This window comes from Diachasma alloeum, unplaced genomic scaffold, assembly GCF_001412515.2.
Source record: "Diachasma alloeum isolate Michigan unplaced genomic scaffold, Dall2.0 Dall_scaffold_00279, whole genome shotgun sequence".
Classification (NCBI taxonomy): Eukaryota; Metazoa; Arthropoda; class Insecta; order Hymenoptera; family Braconidae; genus Diachasma; species Diachasma alloeum.
In genome coordinates this window covers 845,091-854,781 of record NW_021680418.1, presented here as the reverse complement: position 1 = coordinate 854,781, position 9,691 = coordinate 845,091, and the positions used below count along the sequence as shown (strand labels likewise).

Sequence of the window (9,691 nt, the reverse complement as noted above, 5' to 3'; positions counted from 1 at the left end):
TTTCGCAAAATATTGATATTTTTTCAAACCTGTTCTTCTCATAAATAAATAATAGAACTTGTTTGCAAAACGGTGGATAATTTTTTATGAGGTGTCAAAAAATCTCTTGATTTCTTCACATCTAATGAAAATAAATTCAGATTTTAATCTTTGATTACAATGGAAATGCGATGGAACAACAGAAATTATGATCATATATTGCCTAGTATTTTGTACTAATTAATTGAAAATTGGCAGTTTTCCAAATAAATTTTTCGGTCACGACGTCAAACGCTCGGTTAGTCGAGTGTGAGATGAATAATTTGGCCGAGGAGCAGAGTCATGAGCGATTACCCAGCGTTTGAAGTCTTCAATCGCTTCGATTATTCATCTATCAATCATTAATAACTAAAATGAGCGATATACTCGAACCTTTACGATTGAAAAATTATTCATTTAGACCCTAAACTTGAGATTAGACGAATAAAAAAAATTATGCAAGTTCCCTATCACTGAATAATCTATTCGATTGCATTTCGTCTCAATCCTCATTCATTACAGAACTTTGATTTGCCATAAAGTCTCCCCAATTCTCCCCCATATCTTCAGAGATATTAATCACAATAAACTGTCCTTTTTACCTCAATCTCCTCTATTGCAGTATCAATACAGCTGTAAAATAACCCCACAACTATTATCATTTACATTAAAATCTTGTGTTGTTTACGTCGCTCATTGACAAAAATCTTCAGTTGTTCGTACGTCAGCCACAAAACAATATTCCAAGAAACAAGACGTGAAAAGCTGGGAATGAAGCCTTTGTAGAACGCGAGAACTCCCTCCTGCGTGAGCATTTTCATTGCCGCGTCCATGGCGCCTTTGTATTCACCGGGGCCGCTGTTCATGTAACGCGTCTTTACAACATCCACTGGACTAGCAACGATCGTTGTACAAAGACCAGCCCCAGCAGCCGCTGTAAAGTGGCACATTACTCCGTCGGACATTACTTGACTGTTCAGAATGCTTTCCTTCAAAATATCGTAACAAACGATCTCCGCAACATTGACGATTGCGTTCCGCGCCACATTCGGAATCGTTCCCCTCCAGAGTCCTGGAATTCCCTCATTCACTGCAATCTTTCTGTAGGCTTGTATCGTTGAGATGTATCTTGCTGTGGGGTTCCCCCGATTCCCTGCCTGCATCCGCACTTTGACGACGTCCGTAGGCTGCGCGACCAGCACTGCCAACCCTCCGGTCGTGATTCCCGCTGCCACGCAAATTCCGAAATTTAAGGAATTGTTCACCGGCTTTTCGCGGTCGAGAATGCTACCGTAGAAGGATTTCACACTGTCGTAGAGACCGATGCGCACACTGGCGAAACACATCTGACGCTGGAGACCCGCGGACAGCCCTCCGTACAGACTTCTGCGGAAAGAAAGTTTGCGAAATAAGTTTACTGCACGGAGAGAAATATTCAATAAAAATTACGCATCTTTTCCGTTATTCCACAATTTGATATCTATTTTTCTTAACACAAAATTTGAAGTGCGTTCTTGTATCATTTTTTCTTGTCTCGACGCTTAAAAATGCTGAAAAAATTGGAGCTCCTAGTCCGTTTTTTTCTCGGGAAATTTGTTCAACTAAAAAAAAAAGAAACGTCGAACGTTCCGTCGACCGCTCAACCGGCAGTGTTGCAACATTCACTGCCTCACTTGAAATGCGCGCGTAGCGCGCCTACCGCTAAGCGCCAACGCGGCACCAGCGCGTCCGGTTTAAGAACTTTTCTACCGCAGATAATCGCAAACTCATATTCGCCAGAATTTTTCTTCCGCCTAATGACGAAATGTACCATTGAATTTTATTGTTATTATAAGGCAACGTCAACGCTTAGAATATTTCATCCGATTCTGAAGCCTCGAAATCTATTTAAAACTTTTATACGACGGATTTTGTGACGAAGGTCATATTCTTCCGTTTTGTAAATACTGACATTGAGCAGTCGCTTGAACAACAACATTGAATGATACGAGTGATATCTTTTCAAATGTCTCTCTTCAGTCCAACAATTGATTAAGCATTAATTAAGTATTAATTAAGTATTAATTCAGTAGCGAAGTGGTAAAAGGAGATAAGTCGGTTTTGTCTATTGACCAGTTTTCAGTCAATATCTCGAAATCCAAGGGAGATACCAAAATTTTCGTTATGACCTTTTTTGTCGAGCCGATTGAGGGCTACAACAAATGTGATTACGAAAATTTCGCTATCCCCCTTAGATTCGGAAATATTCCTCAAAAACTGAACTGGGAGACAAGTCGACTCATCTCCGTTTACCACTTCACTCCTGAATTGATTAGGTATTGTTCTATTGATTAAGTACCTTGCTCCCTCAAGCCTGACAATATTTACTATCGTGCGAAGTAAACCAGGCTGAGCTGTGTTGATAGCCACAGGAGAGCCGCTCGTAGGTGTCAACAGAACACTGCGGGTCTCCCCAGCGATCTGTTAATTATCGAAATTAAGTAACAGCAGACGAAAAGTTGAATGAATAAGTGGATTAAAGTCTCACCTGCATACGGACTTTGGCTGTATCTAGCGGGAATGTCACCAAGTCAGCAAAACAAGCTGCCGATCCAGCCGTCAGCAGCTTCACAGCCAGTGGAATATTAGAATCATCTGAGGTCACCATTTCAGGTAATCCTTCACTTTTCCCTTTATTATTATTTTTATTCTACATCAAGTTTATTTATAGTCTATTATACTCTATTTACAATTCCAACGAGCGGCCGATTGCTCTCACTTATTTTTCATGATGGAAGGGAATGTCTCGACAAATTTTGGGAACTTTTCCTTGAAGTGGTCGGGGTAAGTGTGGAAAACCTCAGACTGCAAGCAGTCGCGTTCAGTGGCTCCTTTATTGTATTCTCTGAACATACTATTTATCTGTAATCATATCAATCGAACACTCTTACTTATTTTAAAATTAAAAATTGATGAATACGAATTTTCTTGAACAGTTTCTGAGAAATAATACTAAAAGGAGATTAGGAATTTATTGTAGACTAATTGTAGACTATTCCTAAGCTCTAAATGCCATCCGTACACAAATCGATATGAAAGATTATTTTTTTCCGTTGGATTCATAGATGTTCATTGAGAGCTCTGCACTCACCTGTTCTCAAATTAAGTCCACTTAGCTCTTTTTATCGCTTCGCTTATAATATTAATAATATTAATTAATTAAGAATACTTATCAGAAGTATTATTGAACCGTATCGATCCATCTTCCTGAAATGGGAAGAATATCCTTTGGCATATTCAACGAAATTGGCTGTGTTGACATGCCGTGAGGAGTAAAATCCATTCAATTCTTACTCTTCGATCTCTTGAAGCGGAAGTAAAAAATAAATCCCCCCGCAGAAGACCCTTTTTTAATTTTCAATTCCGTCTGCGAGAGAAATTCCTCCAAAAAATTCAACTCTTTCCTTTATATTCAAAGCTATTTATCGAGAACACGTCTGTTTGTGAATTAAATGTACTGGCAACTGCATCAACCGATAGATTGACACAAAATTCACGGGGCAAAGAGGATCGAAGCGATTCCATGATATATGTACCCACTACAGCGGCTATAATTAATAGATTGGATGCAAAGTCCATTCATTGAAACTATTTTTTTCATTTCAAGTGGTTCATATCACCCTTTTTGCACTATGAGCTGCGAAGTTGTTGTTTCCTACATTGTGGACATCATGATACTCACTAATTAATTCAATTAACGAGATAATGAGTATCACTTACCGAAACAATTTATTCTAGACATACAGACTGTTTATCGTAGAATATAAGGATAATTTCACGAGCGGCATTAAAATGAAATATCAGGCCACACGAGCGAGAAAAGACTGCGAGATTTCCAAGGAATGCTAATCTACTAGGTTTAATCCGACAAATTACAGATTTCATCGAGACTCTCGGGCGTTGTAATGTCTCGGCGGGCGAGGGATCAAGAATTCAAATCAAGCGCAGATTTTTCAATTATCAATTTATTTTGCGAGCGAAATGTTTTTGGAGAGAATAGCAAAGGAATTTTTTTAACGTTTTAATTACCGAAAGAGACACGGGACTCGCTGAAAGAAATGCAACAGACACATAAAAGTGTTCGATAAATTATCAGACGAATTTCGGAATTTTTTGCAATTCAAGGTAAAATATTTTCCCAAGCTGGGAAATTACAGATTTCATCGAGACTCTGGAGCGTTGTAATGTCTCGGCGGGCGAGGGATCAAGAATTCAAATCAAGCACAGATTTTTTAATTATCAATTTATTTTACGAGCGAAAAATTTTTGGGGAGAATAGCAAAGGAATTTTTTTAACGTTTTAATTACCGAAAGAGACAAGGGACTCGCTGAAACCGTTTTGCAAAAAACAAATCATGCAATTCATCGTGTGGAACTATAAAGAAATGCACAGACACATAAAAGTGTTCGATAAATTATCAGACGAATTTCGGGATTTTTTGCAATTCAAGGTAAAATACTTTCCCAAGCTGGAAAATTCTTCCCGGAGAGAATACGGAAGAAAAAAAAGAAACCGATTGAATTAACAGTGCGTTGAGCATTCACAGTCGCTGGACTTTGGACTTCAATCAGTTGAAAGACAGTGAGACGCATTGCATTCATCGCGGTGTCATATCGTAATCAAACCGAAAAAGTACGTTTCACTCTTTCATCCAGGGAGACAAAGATGACTCGTTCAATGACAATGCAAATCTCCGTCACTTTGTGCGGTTCAATGATATTCGACAATTGACGTACGCTTTACTTCATGGCAAAGGAATTTATTCTATTGATCTTAATTATTGCTCCTATCTATTCCCTTCATTCTTCCAATGCACACAATTGTTTTCATTAATAATAACTCACCACGAGACTGTTGAACCAAGCACTAACGATACAAACTGAAAGTCCGATCACCGGAGGCCGCATTTATATGGACAATGTGAGGTCACCCGTTGACTTTAGAATATCACTCCCACTCATGGAAAATTAATCAATATCAAACTTTGAGCCTATCTGATTTCCACTTTATGAGAGACAAAATCGTGGATCCAGTATTGTCTTCTTCTTCTCCTCATAATCTTGAACATTGACAAATTGGGGACAGAAGAAAACGTGACAAAGTTCAGTGGCAAAATACAATGGTTCAAAGCGATGTAGACATGTTAAGAGATCTCTGTCGAAGGTGAATAAACTCCCCGTCAGGATTTTCATGATTTCGAACTTTTTCTATTGAGACATTTTCTATAGAATTTCTTCGGCTCCAATTTTCCAAGTTTTTTTCGTTCTATTTTTCTGTTCTTCTCTTTGATAAAATCAAACAAAAAACTTGAAATATCTGAAGAGAATAAGTTATATAGAAAAATTGAATTCTGTTGACTTTTTCTATTGAATATTTCCTATCAAAAATTCCCATGGAGTCGGCCAAAAATTAATGGAAAGTTCAACAGAAATCCAATGAATTTTTTAACGAACTCGTTGGGTTTTTCTACTAAATTTGAAATATTGAGTACGTAAATATTTTTAGTATTAAATACAAAAAATACAAAAAAGTCTAGGTATATATATATACTGTTACAAATTTTAAGACTGTTCTATTGCCAATTTCCCCTTCGCTTTAGATTTGCTAATTATAGAGATGTAGGGTAGGCAGACCAATAGATGACGGTTAAGGACAATTTAAGGTTCGTCAAGAGATTAAAAATTGATAAATCACCTAATTACGCCAACGATGGGTTCCATACTTAAAAAAAAATGAATTATGGGAGAATGATGATTTGAAGTGGAGACAATGAAGGAATAAATGATAAAATGACGAAAAAGTGGGATACAGCCCCAAACCCCCAATAGACAGACGGTCATACTTATTGGTTATTCAAAAAATTCATCCTTCTGCATGTTTAAAAATGAAGAATGATCCTTTTCGATAATAATAATCGAACAACTACCGTGTTTATTGGTCCTGATGACTGTTTCTCCACATTGTTCTGTCAACACTGCGTGACTGTCGTCTAACTACGCACACCGCCACTGAGGGCCGATACTGTACCTCGCGAGAAATTTTTTTACGTTCAAAATGTTCATCAATAAAAAATAAAATTATCGTATTATGATACATCGATTTTATTATCAAAAATGGAAATTTGTAATACAATTTCTATTATATTTTTTATAGAATACTAAAAAAAAGTTTAAAAAAATTTTAAAAAAAATCGCCTAAATGTTTTAAATTGTCAAAATGTTCATCAATAAAAATAAGAAAATCATCGTATTATTATACATCGGTTTTATCAAAAATGGAAATTTGTAATACAATTTCTATTATATTTTTTATAGAATACTAAAAAAAAGTTTAAAAAAATTTTAAAAAAAATCGCCTAAATGTTTTAAATTGTCAAAATGTTCATCAATAAAAATAAGAAAATCATCGTATTATTATACATCGGTTTTATCAAAAATGGAAATTTGTAATACAGTTTCTATTACATTTTTTATAGAATACTAAAAAAAAGTTTAAAAAAATTCTAAAAAAAATCGCCTAAATGTTTTAAATTGTCAAAATATTCATCAATAAAAATAAGAAAATCATCGTATTATTATACATCGGTTTTATCAAAAATGGAAATTTGTAATACAGTTTCTATTACATTTTTTATAGAATACTAAAAAAAAGTTTAAAAAAATTCTAAAAAAAATCGCCTAAATGTTTTAAATTGTCAAAATATTCATCAATAAAAATAAGAAAATCATCGTATTATTATACATCGGTTTTATCAAAAATGGAAATTTGTAATACAGTTTCTATTATATTTTTTATAGAATACTAAAAAAAAGCTTAAAAAAATTAAAAAAAAAATCGCCTAAATGTTTTAAATTGTCAAAATGTTCATCAATAAAAAATAAAATTATCGTATTATTATACATCGGTTTTATCAAAAATGGAAATTTGTAATACAGTTTCTATTATATTTTTTATAGAATACTAAAAAAAAGCTTAAAAAAATTAAAAAAAAAATCGCCTAAATGTTTTAAATTGTCAAAATGTTCATCAATAAAAAATAAAATTATCGTATTATTATACATCGGTTTTATCAAAAATGGAAATTTGTAATACAGTTTCTATTATATTTTTTATAGAATACTAAAAAAAAGCTTAAAAAAATTAAAAAAAAAATCGCCTAAATGTTTTAAATTGTCAAAATGTTCATCAATAAAAAATAAAATTATCGTATTATTATACATCGGTTTTATCAAAAATGGAAATTTGTAATACAGTTTCTATTATATTTTTTATAGAATACTAAAAAAAAGCTTAAAAAAATTAAAAAAAAAATCGCCTAAATGTTTTAAATTGTCAAAATGTTCATCAATAAAAAATAAAATTATCGTATTATTATACATCGGTTTTATCAAAAATGGAAATTTGTAATACAGTTTCTATTATATTTTTTATAGAATACTAAAAAAAAGCTTAAAAAAATTAAAAAAAAAATCGCCTAAATGTTTTAAATTGTCAAAATGTTCATCAATAAAAAATAAAATTATCGTATTATTATACATCGGTTTTATCAAAAATGGAAATTTGTAATACAGTTTCTATTATATTTTTTATAGAATACTAAAAAAAAGCTTAAAAAAATTAAAAAAAAAATCGCCTAAATGTTTTAAATTGTCAAAATGTTCATCAATAAAAAATAAAATTATCGTATTATTATACATCGGTTTTATCAAAAATGGAAATTTGTAATACAGTTTCTATTATATTTTTTATAGAATACTAAAAAAAAGCTTAAAAAAATTAAAAAAAAAATCGCCTAAATGTTTTAAATTGTCAAAATGTTCATCAATAAAAAATAAAATTATCGTATTATTATACATCGGTTTTATCAAAAATGGAAATTTGTAATACAGTTTCTATTATATTTTTTATAGAATACTAAAAAAAAGCTTAAAAAAATTAAAAAAAAAATCGCCTAAATGTTTTAAATTGTCAAAATGTTCATCAATAAAAAATAAAATTATCGTATTATTATACATCGGTTTTATCAAAAATGGAAATTTGTAATACAGTTTCTATTATATTTTTTATAGAATACTAAAAAAAAGCTTAAAAAAATTAAAAAAAAAATCGCCTAAATGTTTTAAATTGTCAAAATGTTCATCAATAAAAAATAAAATTATCGTATTATTATACATCGGTTTTATCAAAAATGGAAATTTGTAATACAGTTTCTATTATATTTTTTATAGAATACTAAAAAAAAGCTTAAAAAAATTAAAAAAAAAATCGCCTAAATGTTTTAAATTGTCAAAATGTTCATCAATAAAAAATAAAATTATCGTATTATTATACATCGGTTTTATCAAAAATGGAAATTTGTAATACAGTTTCTATTATATTTTTTATAGAATACTAAAAAAAAGCTTAAAAAAATTAAAAAAAAAATCGCCTAAATGTTTTAAATTGTCAAAATGTTCATCAATAAAAATAAGAAAATCATCGTATTATTATACATCGGTTTTATTATCAAAAATGGAAATTTGTAATACAGTTTCTATTATATTTTTTATAGAATACTAAAAAAAAGTTAAAAAAAAAGAAATCGTCTACCTTTTGGTCTGGTGACCCTAATATGCAAAGTGGCGAATGCCAGCCTAGTTAGTTCGACTATTCAGCAGGTTTGCAAGCTTTATGATCCAGGCAAATATCATAACAGCATTTTTCCCAGGGTCCACAGGCTTTGTCAGAGTCGCAGAGTTTGGGAGGATCGAAATTCCACGATCGAGGGCAGACGGATCTCGCTGGTGGACACCGGGATTTCGGAGTCTCGGGCTCGAGACTCCAGGACGCGTGATGCTCCTTGTGTTTGTGAGAGGTGCAATCCACCAGGAATCCTATTATGTGGGCCCAAAAATTTGCCGAAGCCCATTTTTCCTCTGATTTTGAGTGTTCGGGGTGACCACTTGGACAGCAGTAGTAGTGATCCTCATGAACTTTACACCAGTACCTGCACGGCCCACCATACGACGAGTCTAACAGTACTACGACTGTGACAATGAAGAACCACGATTTCTGCATTATTCTGAAAATACGAGAGGTACACAAATTATTGAACTGGTTGGGAAGGAAAATTTTCGTGAGAATGGAATTATTTATCATTACGCATGTAATGGGTCAGGAGTAATGAAGAATGAAGAAATGATGAAGAAATTCACCGGTTCAAATATTCTGATCGAAATTTAAAAAATAGTAAAATAACTGATAATCTAATTTCCAATTGATGAATTAAATATTAAAAAATACGAAACTATAAATTTTCTATTAAGTAGATAATACTAAATTTGTCATAAGGGATTTCCGATTATCCAAGTAATCGTCAATCTTCCTAACTTGATGCTGAAATGAATATATATAATTACCAAAATTTTACTTACGTCCAGTGCTTGACTTCACTCACGGATGAGTCCACTGGCTTCTGCATCGCCTTATAAACGAAGAAATTCGTTCTCGACTCAAATTCTTGTCGACGAAATATGCAAATCAGTAGCAACCAATGGCAGAATGTCAAATGAATCACGAAGACTCTAATGGTTCCATTCCCTCCCTTGTCACCGAAAGTACTGAATGTATCGTAATTTCGTCAAGACCATCAGG

General features: G+C 32.7%; 2 protein-coding genes across 4 annotated transcripts; both read right to left on the bottom strand.

Annotated features, from left to right (window-relative positions):
• Positions 1–110: 110 nt before the first annotated feature.
• LOC107038234 (mitochondrial uncoupling protein 2) lies at positions 111–6,068 on the bottom strand. 3 transcript variants are annotated; one of them, XM_015257214.2, is made up of 5 exons: positions 5,985–6,022; positions 4,903–5,117; positions 2,546–2,919; positions 2,357–2,478; positions 111–1,404 (listed from the first exon to the last, which is right to left on the bottom strand). In XM_015257214.2, the coding sequence occupies exons 3-5, from the start codon at positions 2,663–2,665 to the stop codon at positions 681–683; spliced, it is 966 nt and encodes a 321-aa protein (XP_015112700.1). In that variant the 5' UTR covers positions 2,666–2,919; positions 4,903–5,117; positions 5,985–6,022; the 3' UTR covers positions 111–680. The 3 variants fall into 3 exon arrangements, with proteins under 3 accessions (XP_015112700.1, XP_015112701.1, XP_015112703.1); XM_015257215.1 differs by lacking the exon at positions 4,903–5,117 and having other exon boundaries at positions 5,985–6,068; XM_015257217.2 differs by lacking the exons at positions 4,903–5,117; positions 5,985–6,022 and adding an exon at positions 3,778–3,903.
• Positions 6,069–8,597: 2,529 nt separating this feature from the next.
• Positions 8,598–9,631, bottom strand: LOC107038232. The gene is made up of 2 exons (XM_015257212.2): positions 9,472–9,631; positions 8,598–9,119 (listed from the first exon to the last, which is right to left on the bottom strand). The coding sequence occupies exons 1-2, from the start codon at positions 9,516–9,518 to the stop codon at positions 8,705–8,707; spliced, it is 462 nt and encodes a 153-aa protein (XP_015112698.1). The 5' UTR covers positions 9,519–9,631; the 3' UTR covers positions 8,598–8,704.
• Between the last annotated feature and the right edge of the window lie 60 nt (positions 9,632–9,691).

What these genes read in the sequence shown, in the direction of transcription:
- LOC107038234 (XM_015257215.1), bottom strand. Translation starts at nt 2,665, where the DNA reads ATGGTGACCTCAGATGATTCTAATATTCCACTGGCTGTGAAGCTGCTG. An exon ending in CAGCCAAAGTCCGTATGCAG is followed by an intron (nt 2,479 to 2,545) that starts GTGAGACTTTAA and finishes GATAATTAACAG; the next exon opens with ATCGCTGGGGAGACCCGCAG. An exon ending in GTCAGGCTTGAGGGAGCAAG is followed by an intron (nt 1,405 to 2,356) that starts GTACTTAATCAA and finishes TTCTTTCCGCAG; the next exon opens with AAGTCTGTACGGAGGGCTGT.
- LOC107038232 (XM_015257212.2), bottom strand. Translation starts at nt 9,518, where the DNA reads ATGCAGAAGCCAGTGGACTCATCCGTGAGTGAAGTCAAGCACTGGAC. An exon ending in AGTGAAGTCAAGCACTGGAC is followed by an intron (nt 9,120 to 9,471) that starts GTAAGTAAAATT and finishes TCGTATTTTCAG; the next exon opens with AATAATGCAGAAATCGTGGT.